The sequence below is a fragment of the Aplidium turbinatum genome, chromosome 15 (genome assembly GCF_918807975.1).
Source record: "Aplidium turbinatum chromosome 15, kaAplTurb1.1, whole genome shotgun sequence".
NCBI lineage: Eukaryota > Metazoa > Chordata > Ascidiacea > Aplousobranchia > Polyclinidae > Aplidium > Aplidium turbinatum.
Genome location: NC_137486.1, coordinates 4,872,010 through 4,895,605, shown reverse-complemented (window position 1 = coordinate 4,895,605; position 23,596 = coordinate 4,872,010). Strand labels below are relative to the sequence as shown.

The following is a 23,596-nucleotide window of genomic DNA, read 5'->3' as shown; positions in this document are numbered from 1 at the left end:
CCCTTTATTTTGCTATGTCGTTCTCAGCAGGGACTTTAACTGAATTAACTTTTCTCTCGCGTGAAAAACTATCACGTGTAAAAAGCAGCTCTACAGCTGACCTTTAAACAACTCAAAGCAACAGTTGTACGTGCAGTACTGTATAAACTAATTAACTGAATTAACTTTTTTCCCGCGTGAAAAACTATCACGTGTAAAAAGCAGTACAGCTGTGTCAAATCCGAAACAGCTCAAGATCAATGCCTTTTTTGCTAATAAACTTCTCTACTACTGTATGTAAAAAACAAAACAAAAAAAAACTGTATGTAACGAGCTGTATTGAGCAAATTTCCTATACCTTTCGCTGTAGGTTATTTTTTTTTAAACAATTTCTTTGTTCACTGTATTTTCTGCGTGCCTTTTGTCAGTTTGGTGGTACACAGTAACCCTGATTGGATTCTACACCTCTTTCTTTAATCAAACGACAGTTGTGGAATAGTTTGCGGTAGTTCGTCTATAACGTCAATTCGGCTATAACGTCAGTTTTTACAAATCCCCTAGAGGTGCCGTTATAGGCGAATTCTACTGTATGCTTCAAAACACAAACTAGAGCAAGGTGCTATTATTATAAAGCTGTTCATATTATATCCAAAACAAAACAACGAAATAATTCACAAACTGCAAATGCACAAAAGTCACAGAGAGCCACTTTGGATGTCGTCAGTTTAAGAGTTCACTAATTTAAGAGTTTACAAATTTATATACAATGAGCGTTGGAAGAATTGAAAGTATTCAGAACGATAAAAACAATCAGATGACATCAGGTCTGATATAAAGCAATTTGAGGAGTGTATGCAACGGTTGATAAGCAAAAACATGTTTTTCCTCAATAAAGCATCAAACGCCGATATATTATTCATTACTTAATATTCACGGGCACTGACATAACGAGGTAAATTGTGCAATATTCTGAAAGAATATGAGCTAGTCGATAATTTGGACCACTGCTGCTTTTTTCATCACTGAAGGTCTTTTTTTGGTCTTGAATTGGTCTTTTTTTTTTTTTTTTCCCCGCGCTTTTACAAAGTAAGCAGCAAAGATTTTGCTCTTCAGGTCTAAATATATAAATTGGATTAAAGAAAAACTTAGGCCTGGAGAATAGCAAATTTTAGTCAAATTTAGAAAGGAATTTAATTGTGGTCATTTCAGTCCAAAAATTTTCGAAATCGATAAAGAATTCGCAAAGACAGAACAATTCAAAGAAACCCATATCAAGAATCCAAGTCTGCGGTTGCCGCATGTAACAAACAAGCAATTGACTCGCCAGCCTCAGCTTTGAAAGAATAGGGATGAGGAAAGTAAATTATTATCCAGTGAAGCAATTGAAGTACAGTACGGTAGAAAATTTATCAAACAACCATTAGTAAGCCATGTGGATTAATTGTTTTACATTCTATTGTGTAACATCTTGTTTGCTGCCCATTATCAAATCGGTTCAAAGTTTGTCCTAAAATTTTTTGTTTTAAATTCAGTTGTTTTTTAAACTTTTCTGGATTAGTGTGTGTTGTATCGGTATAAATCAATTTAATTAAACCAGCGCAAGAGTTTTTAATGATAATTTACTTAGTTTTTGACACAAAAATCGAACGTTGGCCAGCAATCAAGCTTAGTCAGTTTTTAAGCAGGGCTGCCAGACAAGTTTGGATCAATCGCACTTAGCCTAAATCGACAAAAATGCTTTTTTTTTCTTGCTTTTATTTCGATGCGAAGTGTTTGATTTTTTTAATTGAATTTAAATTTTGTTGCTTTATGTCAGTGGAAAAGTGACAAAATTGTCATAAATTGTTATTTTGGGCTCAAACTTTGTAATGATACGATTGATACGTCGTCTGAATTTGATTTTTGTTAAATTTCGTCTGAAGAAAACATTATTGACCTATTGTGTTATTCGGTTACACTCAATTATTTCTCATTTACATTCTATTCAATTTGTTTGTCAAATTATATGGTCACATTGGGCTAGTTTCATGCAGCCTAACAGGTACCATGAGAGTCACTCAGCCATTTCTTTTATGACAGAACAATAGGCCTAGGCTATAACTTTTTTTTAAATTGTGATTATTTTTGTATTGTAATACTGTTACTGAAAATGTTTTACTCGTAGCCTTGAACTATTTATTGGCTTGAACTTTTCTTGGTTGCACTGAAGTTTAAACGCCCTTGCTACAAGAGTTTATTGATTTCAAAAGTTTTTCCTATTTTTAATCACCCGGAATAAAGTTTATATTTGAATAAAACCACAGGACTTCACTTAAGGATCGCAGCAGCACATGATTTTTTTTTCTTTCATTAATATTACTGAACATCAGCCTATCTTGTTTCAACGTAATTTGCCGATGCTTGACATTTGTCACATTAAGAACTGGGAAGCAGCTGACTCGATGACTGATATAGTCTTTCGCTGCTTCCTGTCTGCTGTGGTATTTAGATAGCTATGGTACTATTTTATTCGTATTGTTTACAATTGTACCGTACTATTGTCGCAACAGACGAAATAAAAGGTTTCTCTCTCTCTCTCTGAAGAAAATAATTTGATGGTTTGTGAGCAGCTTTAAATATCCTTGTGTAAAGTTGCGTTTCACCATTCAAAACGTGACCGCTTCTATACAATCCTGTTCCAAAATAATTAAGCGAATTTCAAGAAAAAAATAAGTGAAAATTGTAACGAGGCCGTCAAAACTCGCAAAAAGTGGTATGTGGCAAAAAATCTCTGGGCATCCCGATTATGCAGGGTGAGGGGTCAGTTGATACACTTTTCACATTGCACAAAAAGTAAACATGATAAAAGCTTGAAATTTTCAGGTTTACTGGGATATTACCTCAATCAGTAATCTTTCAGAATCGCATCTTCTACAGTTGACTCCTAGGGCGCAATTTAAAAAGTGTACTTAAGTGTATCAACTCAACTGTCACCGCAAGTCAGTTGATACACCATGGAGGGTCACTGGGTCAGTTGATGCACTACCTAAACTGCATAGGATAGCGATTCAATTCCGGTGAACTTCAAATAAATTTTGGAAAGATCAGTGATTGTCTCTATGAAGCATGGAGAAACTATGCTTTCCCTACATAACAGTCACTTATGTTAAATGCTTTTTCTTTTGACAAGGCAGATTCCATTGCCTTAATGTCTGAAAATAGTTGTGTGTGACGTTGTAGACGTAGAAACAACAGATTTATATGCACTTTTTGCTCTCCGACTGTGTCCAACACAAGCTGTTTGATATCGCTGTGCAAAGTTGAATCAAATTTTGCCTTGCGATGATGAAATTCAACTCCAGACAAGCCAGTGGAAGCATCTGTGGATCGGTCCTTGAGCACATTTGATGTGGAATACTTGGTATTTGAAGGTATAGAACAAGATTCGGAGTCAGGCTTGGATTGAAGTTCAGAGTATGAGGGAGAGTAAGATAAGAGAAATTGGTCATTTGGTTGATCAGGAGGAGTGATGGCTACACTGGAATCAAGAAAGGACAACGTATGGGATGGATGGATAGGAATGTTGCATGGGTGAGCAGGTTTAGAAGAAAACAAACCGGTAGTCTTTTGAAACTTGTTTGAAGCATGATTCACACAGTCGACTTGTGACGTTACATTTGGACCGTCAACCTAAAAAACAAGGAGATTATTAGCATGAAGTGGAAATACTAGTATGCTTTATAAGCCTTCAAAGATCAACTTTTAACAGAAAACGTATAAGCATTGTAGTCTTGGTTTCCAGAGTAAGAGGATGTACCATATTCAATTTTCTTCCTTCTTGATAGCTACTCAGCATAGGAATGAATAGTAATGGTAGAGTAGACGTAGTAATTCAGGGTAGTAACATACTTGCCTACAGGTGCTTAAATATGGCTGTGCTAATATATACTATATGAAGAGCGTTAAGCACCATAGTCCATAAGTAATGCATATCTGTGATTGAGGGAGCAAGTCTTTTAGGCGCAGACAGTTAGGCGCCGGTCAAATAGGCGCGCGCACACTGTGGCGTCTGTATATTTAGGTGCGAAGCACTGTGGCGCCCGTTCATTTAGGTGCTATTCCTAGTAAAGTCTGCAGATTGTATCAGCTTGGCAGGTGGGCAATGCTTTTCACACAAAATGTTATATTGAACAAAAAAATATGTCATTGCTTCCGTGAGTGAAGCTGCTTAAACCGGCAATGCTTTTACCACAAAATGTTATATTGAACAGAAAAATATATTGTATTTAATGTGTATGTTTGGCATTTGTTTGTTGTTAGTCCAGGTTTGCGTCAGCGAAAGTTTTATCAACAAATTATTCAAGTTTCCGAACATTACTGAGTTTACTTTTAGTTAAGTCAAATAATAACTACGGTACGCTAAACACCAGTAAAAAATATACCGTAGCCTATATTCAAGCGGGTGGTAGGCTTGAGTGAAGAGTAACTTAGTTTTCCGTCAAAACCCTGACAAGGTTTAATAATGAGCAAAGTCGCACCATTATGCTTGCAACTTGTAGCCAGGGTTCACATGCCCTATAGAAGTGTATTCATGTAGTAGAGCGTTGTCTCATGCGTACTTGCAACACGACCAATCCAGTGGCGTATATTCAGGGTGTTCAAGGTGTGCACTGCACACCCCAAGAAATCCAGAAAAAAAGAAAATTTCCATCGGTTGTCAATGTTCTTTACTTTCATGATATTCTAACATCTTACTGCATGCTGATTGCTTTCTTTTCAATTGCAAAACTCGTCCCCTTCTAATTTTAATACTCCAACGTTTGAGGTCATTGCCTTTAATTTTTTTCGGTCATTACCTTTAAGCTGGGTGTGCACTGACAGCTTGGCGAGTGCTATTTAAAATAAACAATTAAGAAAAATGACGTCACAAGGCAGCGAAAACAGCAATGGTTTTAGGTCAGCCAGGCTGTGCACTCGCTGATCTGCACACCTTGGCGCGTCATTGGGGGAATCCCAAGCAATAGCAAGTTTTAGCTTGTTGGATTAGAGTTTGAGGTGATCAGCGCTGGAAACAACTTTTGCTACAACTGAAGCAAAAGCAAGCTTTCTACGACGATGTAATTCAAAAATTTATTGCACAAACAAGAAGAATCGATTTATGCTATAGATGAATTTTCCTTCTGTAGTCGAGGTGTTAAACATTAACATTTAAAATAAAGCCGACCAACATAGCAATCGACTTTCTTTTCTTGTTTATTATCGAGTTGCTTTGCTATTGTTTTTTGTTTTAACTTTCACCTGTTTGTTTTTAATTCGCTTGTACATTTCTCAAGGTGTTGCGACCGTGCCTAATCCTTGCATGAAGTAGCCTAAATCATTTCCATCTCGAGCACGCTTTAACTTTCGCGTTTTTTCAGACTCCTGTTGTGTTATGGCAAGTAATATTGTTCGTTTTGATGGTCGAAAATAAAAAGTGAACTGAAGTATGTGACTTTAGAAATGCAACTTAATGTTTGATATTATTAAGTCTTTCATTCAATGCGCTGTCAAATAAATATCTATTTTGTATTCTTCTCCATTCCGACAACATTATTTTTGTCAGTTCTGTTCATGTTCACAATTTGTGCTGAAAATGCTCTCTGAATGCACCAAATTTAATGTTAATTTTAAAAATTTTCTGGGGGAGGCCCCCCAGACCACCCGCTGTTGCTTTGCCGTCACTGAACACCCTGTCAAAGTGGTCACGGTACGCCACTGGACCAATCCATCCCAAGTAGAAGTAATTGCAAAAGATAACAGATTAAGTAAAGGTCCATCTGGCTGCAACCTGTGTTCAGGATGAATAGCAAATGTCCTGTGGAGATGTGCTAAAATCAAGAGCAGTAGTGCGTTGTCTTGCACCTCATCTCCACACGCGCAATGCGCGTGTGCCCCCCATGTCTACCTGTGTTAGCCCCCTCAAGAACATGTGCCCCCCCAAGTCTACCTGTGTTAGCACTTGTGTCAAAACACAATGCTCGAACATTCTTATCAATGCCCCATTTCTTTAAGGCATTGATCACGATATCTGCTGACTGCTTGCCCAGTTAAAGGTGTGGCACTGTGGCTGTTCAGAAGCTAGTTTAAGCTCACTCCCAAAGAACAGAAAGGGTTATGAAATATAACCTTCTTTACCATTCGGGTTTATCTCAAAGCCTGAGCAGGGTTCGATCTTAGCACTGGTCCTCTGGCCAATGTCTAGTGCAAGTTCCCCGCGGACCACTACGAATCGTTTCGCACTGGTCTGACTGTCCAGTGCGAAAATATCATCGTATTATGTCGTTTGATCGTTTAGATTTTTTAGAGTGCGTGGTACTCGTTTGCGCTTCTCTTCAAACAACAAAACACGTGATCCGTGCGTGTTAAACCGTAAGAAAAAGGCAATCGCAATATCACGTGTTAAATTGTAAGAAAAAAGCAATCGCAACATCACGTGACGGTGGTAAATCGTAAGAAAAAGGGTAATCGCAACAACACGTGATCTCTGGTAGCCTAGTACAGTACTCTCAAGAGATTTGATGCATAAAAATGTTAAGATTGTGCTAGAGAGCATGCATGTGAGTGATAAGGCATCAAATTAACTTAATACAAGGCCAGACAAACACACATCGGATTCCGATTATGACCCCGTGATCGTCGCGTTATCAGATTCCGATTATGACCCATCATCGGATTCAGAAATTGAAGAAGAGCCCCAAGTAGATTGAAGACTTAACGTAGATTGAATGTCTTGCCTACATAAACTGTTGTTACTGTTATTGCCATTGTATATTTCCATGTTATTGCCACCATTCATTATTGTCGTTTTAAGGTGGTTTTCCCTGGGTTGGCCTCGTGCTTCCACGACAATCTTGTTTTTATCAGTAAACGGGACGGACCAGTGCGATCTCGTGCGGACCAGTGCAAATGGTTAGCCACTGGTCCGGTTGGCCAGTGCGAAAAAAAGTTAAGGTCGAACCCTGCCCTGGATGACAGCTCCTCTCTCAGCCTGTGATGCCAACAATGACCTCCTGCTCTTGCAGTCCCTGGGATTTTGTACAAACACTTTAACCCAGCCATTTCTAAGGTAGCAGCTCAGTGAAGCTCGTTGGCCATCTGTAGTATTTATTGGAAAAGTTGATTGGACTGGCCTTGTTTGACAAGAATGTACCTGCAGCAGTGAAACGAAAAATGGCTCTCGCATTGGCAAACGATGGACATGCGGATCCTCCGAAGCGAATTCATGTGAATTTAAAAAAATTCTAGGAAGTTGTATGGTCGACTTTGTCACACAAAGATCCCAAATGCTTTTTGAGAGACTTGGAATTTGGAAAGTGCGAGAAGATTTCCAAGCAGCATGTGACATTATGCAGGCCATAAAAGTTGTCAACAACCACGCAGAACGAGGAGTAGCTCTAATTCAGGAGATCAGTGGCCTACTAACATGGCTATCACTTGTTTGGCACTTGATTTTGAATGTGCAAATGTGCATTGTGCTGTGCATCACATACATCAATTGCAACAATTTCCAGATTTTACTGAAATTTCAACGTGTTTCAGCCATCACTAAATGTTTTAAAAAATGTATAAAACTTCACATTAAGTGTTTTTGTATTCATTTTGTATACATAAAAATTTTAAAATCGCAATTTTCCAAAAGTACATATTTACCATTATTTGACTTTACCAAGTTATAGTACTCTCCAATCTGATGAAAATGAACCCAAACAGATGTATGCTTGCTTAAAGGGTTTACAAAACACAGACCTATTTACAGTTTGACCCATTTCGTCAAATACCGCCAAATTTCGAAAGCCTTGAGCTACCCCTAAACATTAATATTGTTCAAAAATATTTTACTCAAGGTGTTTTTATAGTAAATGGAAACTTTTGAAAGGGTGAGACTTTAAAATTTCACTTTTTTTGAACCACCCTAACGCGCATTAACAAAACAACATATTTTTCTGTTCAATATAACATTTTGTGTGAAAAGCATTGCCCTACCTGACAAGCTGATACAATCTGCAGACTTTACTAGGAATAGCACCTAAATGAACGGGCGCCACAGTGCTCTGCACCTAAATATACAGACGCCACAGTGTGCGCGCCTAACTGTCTGCGCCTAAAAGACGTGGACCCGCGATTGATACAGTGATATACAAAAATGCATAATTATTATTATCTCTAAGGCCAGCTCCTTCTCTAATAAAACATATGTCATCACAATAATATTGTTTCAGTTTGCGTAAACATGATATGTTTCATTAAAAACAATTAGAAAAAAATGTTTTTTGTAACCAATCTGCAAAAATTCAAATGCTAAAAGATAGCTTTCTACTTTTTCAAGCCTGAATTAAATAACACATCTATTTAAGTTTTATTTTTGTCAGTTGAAAATTTAGTTGAAGTGGATGAGAAGACAAAGGAAGCCAATTTTGTGACCAACTTCAGGCAATCAGGCATGCCTTAAGTGTTCTGCCAAAGACACAACTGCATGCTCTTGAGCAGTGTCAAACTGGTGCCTTTTCGGGTGTCGTTTCAGGGTTCTCACCACTGGGCTATGCAACTTGCATAGAAGTTAATCTGTATAAAGTGACTCAACAGCAGACTATCCAACTAGCTTCAAAACCTGATCAACAAAACAAAGTTAAAACCGAGTCATTCCATGTATAATCAACCAGGCCCTGTAACCACTACTCTTGGATTTTGATAATTTCAATATATGTTATAGACCTTGGAAAAACCCGAAGATTAAAAAAAAAAAATTGAAAATATCTCCAGGCGTTTTCGAGTTATTTAGATTTGAATTTTTCGCCACATGATGGCGTTTGGTTAGTGAGCACTGGTCACGCTTCATGATTTTCTTTAATATCTTTATTTCTGAAGATAGAATAATGAGACAAGTGTCGAATTCAGCATTTTTGGGGTCAAAGAATTCGTTTAAGCACATGAAAAACCTATATCATACCTCCTTCATGGAGTAAATTAAGTTTTTTCATTAATGTCAAAGTTCAAGTTTACGACGCAATTACAAAAATAGCAATCACATTGGAAGCATAATTTTTGCACTTTTGTGTAGCATGGTTCATGTATTTTTATATATCCAAAAATTAGAAACTTGTTTTTTGTGCTTTAGGAGTAAAGTTGGTTTTAACAGCAAGCACTATTTTTATGATTCTTATAAGGTATAAAATGCAGATTTGAGCAATATCGTATTACTGGTCATACATATATGCAAGGTTGCAATTCCAAGGCACCAACTGCCAGTGTTTAAAGATTTTTTACCAAAAACATTAATTACTGCCAGCTAAAGGTGCACTCTGAGAGAGGTTACAGTAATTTTCGAGTTCCTTTTTTATCTTCAATATGGCCTACTCCTATTTTGATTCTTGACCTTGTATCATACCCAACAAAAGATCTGGCACACAACAGTAAAAGCTATTGCTCAAGCTAGTAACAAAGCAAATTGTAACGATCATTTGCATGCAAGATTGGCCCTTAAATACTTTATACCAAGTTATCAACCCCCACAACTTTTTAATATTAGTGGTCTTTCCTCCTACCAAAGCATAATGGGTACACCTCTATCATCTATGCAGTTTTCACACATTAAATGTAAAAAAAACCTAAAAATGAGAGCAAGACAATACTTATATGTAGGCCTAGTAACATGACTGTACAAAATTGTACATACTATTCATAAAATGCCTATATCACTATACCAAAGGTAAAGAATTGTCATTCACTATCGGTGTAGGCTTTTAACACTGCTTTTAAATTTTCTGCAGTGATACTGTACGATCTTCCAGTTGTTGTAAACGGTGCAGCAACTTTGCATAGAATTTGCTGGAAAGGAACCCAGCATACATCGTCGTTTGATGGCCAAAAAATTGTATTTGTGGGACCTGGTGGGTGCATAAACTTCACTTGGGCATCCAACTGTGCACTGTCGACTTCGTCGATTAATCCCATCCACCACTTTCCATCATAGTTGCAAGCTACATAGTCATTCACAGCAACTTGCAAATCATCTCTGTTGCAATGTGAAAAGTAATGAATGCCTGTGAAGTTGTTATCATCACTTGTTCGCTTGTATCCTATTGAAGATTTCAAAAGGGGTTGAAAATGGTGGAAAGATTGTGTTCCAGGTATTGTGCTTCCTAATAAAAACCTTGATACTGGTACCATTGCAAGCCTGTCCTTTTGTAAATCTTCTGAATGCAAAAACTCGAATGCAATTCCATTGATGTTGTCACAACAATATTTATAGAATGCTTGTGTGGTTGTAATCTGGTCAGATGTAGGTCTTTGTAAGCTAGCTGTCTTAACCAGTCATTTAACAGTACCTCCAACACCATCACATGGAGATTTCCCGTGACTGGTTGCAAAAAAGGACCAACACGCTTCCAGGTTGAAATCACACTTGCGATGGCACAAATTTAGCATATTTTTATAATTTTTATACTGTCCAGCGCAACCGTCCGACAAATATTCAACTTTAGTAATGTATCACTTTCAACTTGCAAAAAAATATCTAAGCCATTTCATCAAAATCAAGTTGACTCAAACTTGATATCATCAAATTGGGGCTTGCTGTTAAAACCAACTTTACTCCTAAAGCACAAAAAACAAGTTTCCAATTTTTGGATATATGAAAATACATGAACCATGCTACACAAAAGTGCAAAAATTATGCTTTCAATGCGATTGCTATTTTTGTAATTGCATCGTAAACTTGAACTTTGACATTAATGAAAAAACTTAATTTACTCCATGAAGGAGGTATGATATAGGTTTTTTATGTGCTTAAACGAATTCTTTGACCCCAAAAATGCTGAATTCGACACTTGTTTCATTATTCTACCTTCAGAAATAAAGATATTAAAGAAAATCATGAAGCGTGACCAGTGCTCACTAACCAAACGCCACCGTGTGGCGAAAAATTCAACTTTGAATAACTCGAAAACGCCTGGAGATATATTCAAATTTTTTTTTTTAATCTTCGGGATTTTCCAAGGTCTATAACATATATTGAAATTATCAAAATCCAAGAGTAGTGGTTACAAATTTAAAAAAAATTGGTTGATTATACACGGAATGACTCAACCAATCTAATTTGTAACAGACAACAGACAGCCATGACTTTGCAGTTTTGCTTTCCAATACAACTCTTTGTAATGATCATTGTCATAGACCGGGTCTGCTACTATTCGGTGAGTCCGATTCGGTGAGTTCCTAACCTCTAACCCTTAACCACTGACCCCAAACCCTAAAACGGCAATGATAATTATGCTACGGTACCCGATAATTAAAAAAAATTTAAAAAAATCCCCCTTTAAGGGATCGGACTCACCGAAACGGGCCATTCCGTCATAAACCATTGTTGCACAATGTATAAAATGATTGCAAATAATATTATGGAGAAAATTTTGCAGTGAATAGTAAGTACAAAGTTTCATAAACACTTACCATAGCACCGGCTGTACATTCATATTCTTTAACACGTTTTTTAAAATCTTGAAAACTTTTTTCATTGGGCACCACTTTGGCTTCAGTGAGTTGGATGATGTCAAATCTAATTTCTTTTTTGACACTTTGTAATAATTCTCCTGAGACGTACTGAGTCAAAAGTGTGCAGGCATGATTTCTGTTTTTTACATCAACAGTCACAAACCAGCTACCAGAATGCATAGTACCAGTTGTAACAAGATTTCCATCCATTCTAAAACATGCTGAGACATTTTCTATATTCTCAGTGCTCAAATTACTTGATAAGGAGTTTAAATTTCTTGAAAGTTCAAAGCTGAAATGTGCACATGTATCATTCCATTTTCCATACAAAGTAAGTAAAATATCTTCAACATGCCTTTTTGTTAAGTCACTTTCCTGGGTTTCATTTGGATAGGTTGCATTTTGAGTATTAAGTTGAAAAAATTCTTGCATCTCAATTGTGTGTCTTTGCATGGAATTATGTAACTGCTGCTGATAACTTTGAAGAGACGTTTTTATTTCCACTTTATCACTCAAATGCTGATTTGAAAGCATAACTATATTCTGCTGCACTCTTTTTTCAAGTGCTATTAGTTGTGTTTCAAATAGTGTTTCCAGTGCTTTCAAATGCATGTGCATATTTAGTTGTTGCTGTTCAAAACTTTGCAGAAGAAAACGTGCCAGATCGGCATTCTCTTTTTGAATACAATACCGCAAAGATGCAATGAGTTCTTTTTCATTTTCAACATTCCCATTTGGCCATTGATAAGCCATGATTAAGTAGATTGACTATATATAATACCAATGTAATAGACTCCCAATCCGAGCTTACACACTAAAGGAAATAAAAACACAACCCTTGATGCAGTCCTTACTCTAGCTATAATATCATATTATTATAGCCTACAGCTGGGGGGCGAGGGCTGACACTTTGCGTATAGCAGCCTTAGCCCTTGTCTACTCTTCAGCAGAGTACTGTGCACATGTTTGGTGCCGCAGTGCTCACTGCCATAACATCGACACTGCCATAAACAGCGCCCTGCGCACAGTGACCGGATGCCTGCGTCCCACACCATTGGAAAATCTCCCCACTCTCACTGGCATCCAACCCGCTGAGCTTCGTTGCAAAGAAGCCACTCTGTCCCTCGGTCGACGGGTACTGGAGCCTAACCACCTTCTCCACCACAAGATCTCTGCTCTCCCAAACGAGCACCCACGGCGACTGAAATCAAGACACCCATTCGTGCCAGCTGCTCAACTTCTTATCAATGAAGCTGATGTACAAGACATCTCTGCGGCTGCTTGGGCGGACCATAAATGGAGTTCTGAATGGAAGTCAACCGCCACCAGACTCTATTCGTTCATCCCCGACGCCGACACACGCCCCATCGGTCTAACACTAACAAGACAGGCCTACCAAGACTACCTCAACCATTCACCAATGGGGAATGGCCTCTTCCCCCTCCTGTGAATGTGGTGCCGAGGAACAGACCGCAGACCACATCATCAATGACTGCTCCATCTTCAAGCCACCTAACGGAGTGAAAGGTCTGTGTGTCATGGATTATGAAACCATAGACTGGCTGCTCTCTAGCAGCCTTCCAGTGTAGTCCGGGAACATCGTGAATCTGAGGTGGTAAAAGGATAGACCCTTGGCCCCAGAGGCTCACACGACAACGACGATTACAGCCTACAGATCTCCAACCACCGGATCGCGACCTAGTAGCCTACTAGTACTAAGTCACAAAAAGGCCAAGTCATGAGAACATTTGATCAAAATGGCTGTCAAGAGTGGGAATTGGTTGAAAGTAGCAAAATTAATTACAGTAAAAACGATTGCAGCCATGCATGTTTTTAGGTTTTAAGCCGCCTGCACCCGATGGTCAGCGCAACGTCTCTCCTGTATTTCTCTTTTATAAAATCACGAGCGGCGTGCCACCCCCAGCCATGCACTAAATACATAGGCTACAACAAAATCTTACATCTAACTTGCTGTATAGGTTAGGGTGTGACAGCCGCCCCGACCTTTTCAGAATTTGCCTACCTTTTTTTTGGTGGTGAGGTTTTACCTGTATAACATTCCTGTAAAGTTTCAAAATAAATGGTCAAGGTTTAGAGGTGGCCCGTGGCCACTAAAGTTTTTGGGGGGTGCGTGATGCATTTTTAGGGGTGTTTTTGCTATATCTCGGCTCCTAGACATGATAGAAGGTCGTGCTATAGCTCAATCGATGCAGAATAAGCAAATTTGTATTAGACTTGTGAAGAAACTATTTGCCTAAAATGTGTAGTTTTTGAGTTATTTGAGAAAAACCCGTTTTTTGTAAAAAAATTTTGAAAAATTGTTACATATGAATTGAATGTTTTACCATTTTCACTTTTTTTATTAGGAACACCTGGAGAAGTACAGAAGCTGTAACTCTTCAAAGTTTAAACTTAAGTATATAACCTCATGTTTTGCTTTGTTAGAAGCATAGAAACTGAACACTAACATGGTGTTTACTGTTTATGCAATTTCTATGGTGGTAAGTGCTAATTTATATTATATGCTATGTCAAAGTTTAAAGATCCAAGGTATTATTTGCTTGACACAATTCCTGGTGAAGAAAATAAGGTCATTACTGGTTTATGACTCCCTACTTGTAGTCAGGTCCTGCTGTGCTTTCTTGCTCATCATTCCACTACAACAAATACCTTGAGAAATGCTGCTAACGAAGCTGTTAAAGCAGTACTACCCTTTTACGAACATGCAAATGATGCAAGAATACCTCACTTGCAATCTCATTAGATGGCGGAGGAAGTGATTAAGCTGTTTAACCCTATCTGGTATTCGTGTCAAAGACACGCGAAAAGCACGAGACGTGACCATTTGAGCCCGCCCTGAAGAATGGCTTATAACTCAGCCGTTAAATATCGCACATTTGAGAAAATTGGCATGCACATAGTCAAATGTTTTTATTTTATACTGTAATTATTTGTTTTCGAAACAGATGCTTAGTTTATGTATTCTGAAAACATATGTTGCAAAAAAGCTCTAAAACCGCGAATATTGCTGGCATTTAGTCATTTCATGTCCGATTTTGTTCGTTCGAATTTTAATTTTGATGATCTGTGAACATTCAAAAAAATACTTTGAAACAAATTATTTTTTCCTACAATAAATGCAGTATTTTTCATATTCTTACTACATCAAGCAGTTTTGAGGTTATTGTGATGAATTGCACTTATGCGTTCTCCGCGGGTGGTCATGGCTGCTTAGCATCGTAGTATCTTTCAGGACAAATCAAGATGAATGAAAACGTAAAGTAGCTGTCGCGATCCCAGCGAGCAATTCAGTTTGTTTACATTGATTCAACATTTGCAGATTGATTTTCTGGTTGAAAAAAAAACTCTAGTTCAGTAACACGATTTCCAGTCTGCTGTTTTGTCAGGCGTTTCATAGCGTGTAGCTTTCATTTCAACCTGCCAAAATGTTTTGAAATCAGAAGAAAAAAAATTCTTTTGATACTTTTCGGTAGCTAAACGTTGAAACGATATAAAAGCCAACTTTTACTGCCTGGGCTGCTGCTCTTCATCGACTCCAATTTCTACTAAGTTGGCCGCTTCAAAAGCACTATAAGTTTTATTTGAATTCGAAGCCATGGAAAAACTAATACTTTTTTATTCTGAACGCTGTAATATTGGATATGTCAACAACTCACCTTTTGCACTAACACGAATGACGCTTTCGAAAATGCGACAAAGAAAGTTTTTCAATTACAGGATATGAAGTAAAAATCATGTGTACACACAGCGTGATGTAAGACAATTATTATTCTGTTTTTCTTTTCAGAAGTAGCAAAGTACAAAATACTAGAGTAGCAGGTCATTCCTAGTTGGCAAAGTTTGCTTTTCATGTTTTGAACACGTCGAATCTTCGTAAAAACTGGTAAATTTTACTAGCCGAAATTGTGCACTGACGCAATAAAAACTGTGTGGACTGGATTGAAACGATAAATTGTACTATGAGTCCCACTGCTTTCAGTGCTAAGTTTTAATGCGTGATTGATGACTAGACTCGCGGTTGACTGCGGCCACTGTGTACACAATAGCAAGAGCGAAATGAGTCATTTTGAAGCCGATTGCGAAAATATAGGAATTTAGACAAAATTTCTGAACAACCTGTGATAAAATGCTTATTGTGAACCACATAATGTTCCAAAAATAACCAAATTAGGTTTAAACAATGCTCAAATGATAAAAAGTAAAAGTCAAGAAATATCAGCGTTTTAGGAAAATTCCTTCTATATAAAATTTCAAAACTAGTGAAGGGCGGGACCATCAGGTCCCGGCTGATAACAGGTCGAGTTAATGAAAGCTATCCTAAAAAGAGAAACCAAGTACAGGATGGACGATTTACAGCAACAGAGAATTAAGGATTACAAAGAGAAACTAAACTCCACAATAAAGTTATGGCCAAAGAATGTGTTAGAACTTGAGTAATAAAGAAGACAAAGCATTTTTACTGAGTATGATGACAGACAGGGTTGCAAGTATGAGCAGTGTTGATATGGTTCTCACTACCACAGAAAGGAATGTCAATGGAAGCAAGGAGTCGGAGAAAAAAGGAATGTTTAAGACGAGAAGCAGCTGAAAAGCAATTTCATATTGTTGAGGATGATGTAGAGTAGACATTGAGGATCAAGATGATTATGAAGAGATAGCTCACTGCTCCCAACAGGCCACACAAAAGGACTGTGAAGACTGGTACATCAGCATTCTGGCCACATGATGACCTCAATTCTTCCACAGTAGTGGAAGCAGCTGTACGTAACCGCATCAGCCCTCCATCTTTAGCAGCACTTACACAGTCTTACATTACCGCTACATGAGGTGATGTTTCCAAAGTTAATCTCAGCTACAGAACAGCTTACAGGTAGGAAAGTTAACATTGCATTTAATTGTAGTGTTTGTTAATAAATGACTTCATTCACTACATCTGTTATCTTGCTTCAAAGGTACAAGTTGCAGTCAGTGGTTACGATAGCTTCAAAGATAAAAGAATCGTGGTCTCCTCATTCAACTTGTTGTATATTCATATGTGCCATGGTGGCTAACCGCTTCTGTGTCAACTTCTGCTCCTTGCAACGACCTAGAACTTATCAACAACCTCCTTGAGCATAAAGAAATCGAAAGCAGTATGGCCAAAGCAGCTCTTAAAGCTCTAAAGGGGCACATGTGGTATCTTAGTGAAGAACCTATACCCCTTACCCTTTTCGATAGCAGTGTGTCTGACAAGACAAGGCAAAAAATTGTTCGAAAACTGACAAGCTTCGAAGATCCTGGACATTCTTTGAAAAGAGAAGGAAGTGATTTTGGCAAACCCTCCCTTCCTTCCGTTCCTACAAAACCAACAGATGACTTGAGCTCCTTTGTTGGAGAAGATTCTTGGAGCTTCTTCAGAACCGTGAGGATTGATACGACCTTTTTAAGTGTTGGTGTTGTCGATTGGTGCCAGAATGGCAGCTACTGTGAAGCAAGGAAACGGGTTTCAAATCTTTGTGTTGTTAATGATGCAGCAGAAAGGGGTGTCAAACTGTGCCAAGACTTTATTGACACTACTAAGACACAAGTTTCATTTCAAAATGTTCTTCAAGTAGTTGAGAACAGCAGAAATTCTATGCCCAATCAGAGTAAACAAAAGTTACATCCATCTCGGAGTTGGTTTCTTACACTGTGATTTTTATCATCGCTGTTCCTCGCTCTCAAATGTATTTTGTGATTTCGTTTAACATTAAGTAAACATGTGAGTTCATCATTTCATTGATTTTCCATGTGTTTTAACCCAAGAAGAAAAGATGCTATGAACATTTTTCTCACAAATATGCAAAAAACGGGTTTTTCTCAAATAACTCAAAAACTACACATTTTAGACTGAACATTTGTTCACAAGTCTGATATAAACTTGCTTATTCTGCATCGATTGAGCTATAGCATGACCTTCTATCATGTCTATGAGCTGAGATATAGCAAAAACACCCCTAAAAATGCATCGCTCACCCCCCAAAAACTTTAGTGGCCACAGGCCACCTCTAAACCTTGACCAATTTTTTTGAAACTTTACAGGAATGTTATACAGGTAAAACCTCACCACCAAAAAAAAGGTAGGCTCTGTGAAACCAAGTTTCAAAAATCATGGGGCGGCTGTCACACCCTAGTATAGGTACCTATCAAAGCAGTCGTAGATCTAAGGAGGGGGCAGTTGGTCATATGCCTCCCTTCAAAAAAGGCTAACTAAGGCAAAAAAATTGGGCACACATGATTTCTGCAGTGGATTGAAGGAATAGTACGGTAGTCTACCAGTAAAATTAGAGTAGACTACCCTTAAAACTTTAAAAGCGTTTCAAAAGCCAGGTAATGAATAGCCTATAGGGCTACTGTAATATTCTAAAGTAAAACCACCTTGTTCACTAATTTCTTTGTATATAGATGACTTATCGACTGAATTGAATTCCCTAGATGTCGGATGTAATACTGGTTCATCTCACTTGAATCACCTAATGTTTGCAGATGACTTGTGTGTATTTAGTCCAAGTGCTAAAGGTACCCAAAAACTCATTGATGTGTGTGAATCCTATGCTTCTAGACATGGCATTATTTTCAACTGTAACAAAACTGTTGGATTGGTCCATCAATGTCGCAAATTTAAAGTTTTGACTTCTCCATGCATGCGGCTGTACAATACACAAATTAAATTTGTTGAACAAGTGAAATATTTAGGTATACTGATTGATGATACCATCAGTGATGACGCAGATATTAAAAGGCAAGTGCGATCTCTTTATGTCGCTGCCAATCAGCTTAGGTCCAAGTTTGGAAATTGCTCTACTGAAGTTAAAAATGTAATGTACCAATCATATTGTATGCCAATGTATGGTTCGCAACTATGGTGTAACTATAAAACTTCTACTTTAAATCGCATATGAGTTGCTTACAACGACTCGTACAGAATTATCCACAATTTGTCGAGATGCGACAGTGCTAGAGTGTATCAGGTACAGAACGACGTGTTAACATTTGATGCTCTATTAAGAAAAAATTGCTATGCATTTGTAGAACGTTGCAAAAGATCAATTAATCCACTTTTGCGCAATGTTATGTCTTCTGATTACTACTTTAATTCTACATTTTATATTCACTACAACAGTATTTTGTACGTTGTTTGATGTAGCCTGCTTGATGTTGTGTTAGTCTGATATTTTGTGTGATGACTGTTAAAAATTTGAATTCTATGGACTTTGAGTCTGATTGCAAATAAATAATAATAATAATAATTACCTAACAATTAAATTGACCTGTTTCAATGTTGAGGTAAAATGTGTCTTACACTTGTATAAGCTTTATACGGAAATGTAGAGAGGCCTGAGAGGGGACACCTCAGATGGATTTTTGAATTTTTATGTTACCCTGATATCAAAGCCTAAGGTAGGCTACCTTACACAATAGTCTACCAGTACCATGTGTACTTTCAACATTGAAAATAAAGTGGCATACAATGACCACTTTTTTGGATGTTAATTTTTCAGCAGGCTTTAAACACACACTAAGTTCCTCAGCTCCATAGCTGCTCACTGCACACATCATACTAAAATAAATTAATGTGATATGATCATTGATTATAGAAATATAGAATATAGATGATTTACAAATTGATATAACTCAGCGGTGCGTAACGATATTTGAAGGTTTACAGCGTAGCTACGGTTGGGCAATTTTACTTGAAACTTGGCTGTTGTTGAGAAGCATCTTGAGCGGGTCCCACGAATTACCCATAAGCCCCATAAGTACCCATAAGCACCATAAGTCGCGTCGAATTACCCATAAGTCGCGTCGAATTACCCATAAGCCCCATAAGTCGCGTCGAATTACCCATAAGCCCCATAAGTTGCGTCGAATTACCCATAAGCCCCATAAGTCGCGTCGAATTACCCATAAGCCCCATAAGTCAAGTCGAATTACCCATAAGCCCCATAAGTCGCGTCGAATTACCCATAAGCCCCATAAGTCGTGTCGAATTACCCATAGGCACCATAAGTAGCATTGAATTACATAGAAGTAACGTCGAATTACCCATAAGCCTGTGTATAGTGTAGAGTGTAGTCTATAGCCGTCTAGAAGCCTAGTAGTCGGCTGCATAGCCGAGTGGTGAGGAGCACAGGCTGGGCGTTCCAAAATATAGTTCGACACCGCTCAAGAGCAGGACACTTGAAGGCATGCCTAAAGGTGGACACGAAGATTGGCTTCGTTGCCTTCCCGTCCGCTTATGTGTAATCTGCAGTTTGCTGCAGCAGATGGAGTGTTTTGTCCGATAAAACACCTTAACATTGGACAATTTTCCCTATGAACCAGGTGACTGCAGCATAGCAATCGTTCTCGTACTCAGCCAGAGACTTAATTCTTGCTTTAAACTTGATAATTAAAGAAAAAAAAGAATAATGGCAAGGGTGAGAATCAAACCCGTGTCACCAAATTCAATAGCCTTTCGGCTATACTATTCCGCCACGCAAGCGCTCGTGAAATCTTCGCTTAATTTGGTTTATATCGGTAATGTTTCGAGAACGCTCACAATATTATCAGTTTAGTTTGTTTTTATTTCTGACCATCACAACGAAAAAACAATATACGACAAACTTGGCAGAGGTCTATAAAAGGTAGAAGCAACAAAACGCGGACGTTATAACGTGCATGATGCCAAAGCAGGACAATCAGTTTAAGTGACACGATCGCAAGTCGAAACAGCGACTTGCAGATTACATATACGCTGACATGAAGGCATAAGTAATTCCACATTGCTTATGGGTAATTCGACGCGACTTATGGGTAATTCGACGCGAGTCGAATTACCCATAAGCCCCATAAGTCGCGTCGAATTACCCAAATGCCCCATAAGTCGCGTCGAATTATCCATAAGCAATGTGGAATTACTTACGCCTCATGTCAGCGTATATGTAATCTGCAGGTTGCTGTTGCGACTTGCGACCGTGTCATGTTAAACTGATTGTCCTGCTTTGGTATCATGCACGTTATAACGTCCGCGTTTTGTCGCTTCTACCTTTTATAGATCTGTGCTAAGTTTGTCGTATATTGTTTTTTCGTTGTGATGGTCAGAAATAAAAACAAACTAAACTGATAATATTGTGAGCGTTCTCGAAACATTACCGATATAAACCAAATTAAGCGAAGATTTCACGAGCGCTTGCGTGGCGGAGTGGTATAGCCGAAGGGCTATTGAATTTGGTGATACGGGTTTGATTCCCACCCTTGCCATTATTCTTTTTTTTCTTTAATTATCAAGTTTATTGCAAGAATTAAGTCTCTGGCTGAGTGCGAGAACGATTGCTATGCTACAGTCACCTGGTTCATAGGGAAAATTGTCCAATGTTAAGGTGTTTTATGGGACAAAACACTCCATCTGCTGCAGCAAACTGCAGGTTACACATAAGCGGACGGGAAGGCAACGAAGCCAATCTTCGTGTCCACCTTTAGGCATGCCTTCAAGTGTCCTGCTCTTGAGCGGTGTCGAACTATATTTTGGAACGCCCAGCCTGTGCTCCTCACCACTCGGCTATGCAGCCGACTACTAGGCTTCTAAACGGCTATAGACTACACTCTATCTACACTATACAGGCTTATGGGTAATTCGACGTTACTTCTATGTAATTCAATGCTACCTATGGTGCCTATGGGTAATTTGACGCGACTTATGGGGCTTATGGGTAATTCGACTCGCGTCGAATTACCCATAAGCAATGTGGAATTACTTATGCCTTCATGTCAGCGTATATGTAATCTGCAAGTCGCCGTTGCGACTTGCGATCGTGTCACTTAAACTGATTGTCCTGCTTTGGTATCATGCACGTTATAACGTCCGCGTTTTGTCGCTTCTACCTTTTATAGACCTCTGCCAAGTTTGTCGTATATTGTTTTTTCGTTGTGATGGTCAGAAATAAAAACAAACTAAACTGATAATATTGTGAGCGTTCTCGAAACATTACCGATATAAACCAAATTAAGCGAAGATTTCACGAGCACTTGCGTGGCGGAATGGTATAGCCGAAGGGCTATTGAATTTGGTGACACGGGTTTGATTCCCACCCTTGCCATTATTCTTTTTTTTCTTTAATTATCAAGTTTAAAGCAAGAATTAAGTCTCTGGCTGAGTACGAGAACGATTGCTATGCTGCAGTCACCTGGTTCATAGGGAAAATTGTCCAATGTTAAGGTGTTTTATCGGACAAAACACTCCATCTGCTGCAGCAAACTGCAGATTACACATAAGCGGACGGGAAGGCAACGAAGCCAATCTTCGTGTCCACCTTTGGGCATTCCTTCAAGTGTCCTGCTCTTGAGCGGTGTCGAACTATATTTTGGAACGCCCAGCCTGTGCTCCTCACCACTCGGCTATGCAGCCGACTACTAGGCTTCTAGACGGCTACAGACTACACTCTACACTATACAGGCTTATGGGTAATTCGACGTTACTTCTATGTAATTCAATGCTACTTATGGTGCCTATGGGTAATTCGACGCGACTTATGGGGCTTATGGGTAATTCGACGCGACTTATGGGGCTTATGGGTAATTCGACGCGACTTATGGGGCTTATGGGTAATTCGACGCGACTTATGGGTACTTATGGGTAATTCGACGCGACTTATGGGGCTTATGGGTACTTATGGTGCTTATGGGTACTTATGGGTAATTCGTGGGACCGCCTGCAGCAGCAGTTGTCAGCCTGAAATTTCAATTGGTTTTTAACAGAAAATTCTAAAAACATTTTCCAGAGGTCTTAGAATGTGCTGTTGTATTTTAAAACCAGGGCTAAAGTTGGATTTAAAAAAAATCGACCCCCCCCTTACTTCAACCATAGTTAATAAATATTTATTAACTATGCTTCAACATAATTGCTGATCTGCTTGAAGCAACTGCAACATAAAAATAGAGCGATACCGCCATATATGGCCAAAACCTGAAGGACCAAGGTGTGTTTCATTGAAAGCCCAACTAATTTTTCGGCAAGCATGCAAGGTTTTTATAGGGCCAAATTGATGGAAAGTAGGCTACGAGTCTCTGTTCCGAGGGAGAAAATTGCTATTAAAATACCATCAGCACAAGCATCACAGGGTCAACTGAGGGTGCAAATCATAACTAGGTGAAATAATGAATTGCAGTTCAAACGAGAGCTGCACGATAGCGCAACATGCAGTCCGGAAATCACAACTCGGACTGCTAGAACGGGTAGAATGAGAGCGTCAGAAAAAGGATGTTGTTACTTATTTGGCCTATGCACAAGCAGCTGCTTTCCAAAGTTTACGCAGAGGTTATGGCCTATTTCATGCAGCCTATAATTAGGATGCGTTGAGATTAAGATCACACTAGTTCAGTTTGTTTTTATTTCTGACCATCACATCGAAAAACAACACATGCTAAACATAGAGCAACTGACCAGAAAAGAGTAAGTTAGGCTTAGAAGCAACAAAACGCAAACGTTATAGGCTAATGTGGTAGAAAGTAAAAACTGAAGTAGGAAAATAAGTTTAAAATATGACACGGTTGCAATATCTTTAGAACAATTTTAAACTTTGTAATGGAACAGAGTAGGCCTGATAAAGTTTAATTTTAAAAATATTTATCTGAATCAAAAAAAATACTGCAAGCAGGGCCGTGTTAACCGCCCTCCGTATCCATTTGGCGGGGGGGGGGGGGGCATGGCTGATTATAGGAAAATAAAAAAAATAATGCAGAAGCTGAATATAAGCAATAAATAGTTAATTAAATCCAAACCCCAGTCTTGAGGGCCAACCTTTAACTAGGAGCCCACTCATATTTATTTCGTGCAGCATTTTTCGGCCTGTCATTTTACAATTTTTTTCCATTTTTGTAAAAAAAATTTCGTTTGCTTTGCTCGCTCAACCACATTTCGTTTATCTCGGCGATATTGGGCAAGCATAGTTGGCAATTAAGAGAGTGAAAATTTTATGTGTCTGAAAAAAAAACAAACAAAATGATGCAGTGTTTCGAAGTAAACACTGCTCACTCAAATAGCCTAGTTAATTAACATAATCATTTAAACTGATAAATTTCAATGTGGATC

General features: G+C 38.5%; 1 protein-coding gene and 1 pseudogene across 1 annotated transcript; both read right to left on the bottom strand.

The window, feature by feature from the left end:
• The window catches only part of LOC145784425 (uncharacterized), a 276,670-nt pseudogene that overhangs the window by 156,033 nt on the left and 97,041 nt on the right, over positions 1-23,596 (bottom strand).
• On the bottom strand, positions 587-11,901 carry LOC145784428 (uncharacterized). The gene is made up of 2 exons (XM_082596243.1): positions 11,446-11,901; positions 587-3,648 (listed from the first exon to the last, which is right to left on the bottom strand). The coding sequence occupies exons 1-2, from the start codon at positions 11,695-11,697 to the stop codon at positions 3,094-3,096; spliced, it is 807 nt and encodes a 268-aa protein (XP_082452369.1). The 5' UTR covers positions 11,698-11,901; the 3' UTR covers positions 587-3,093.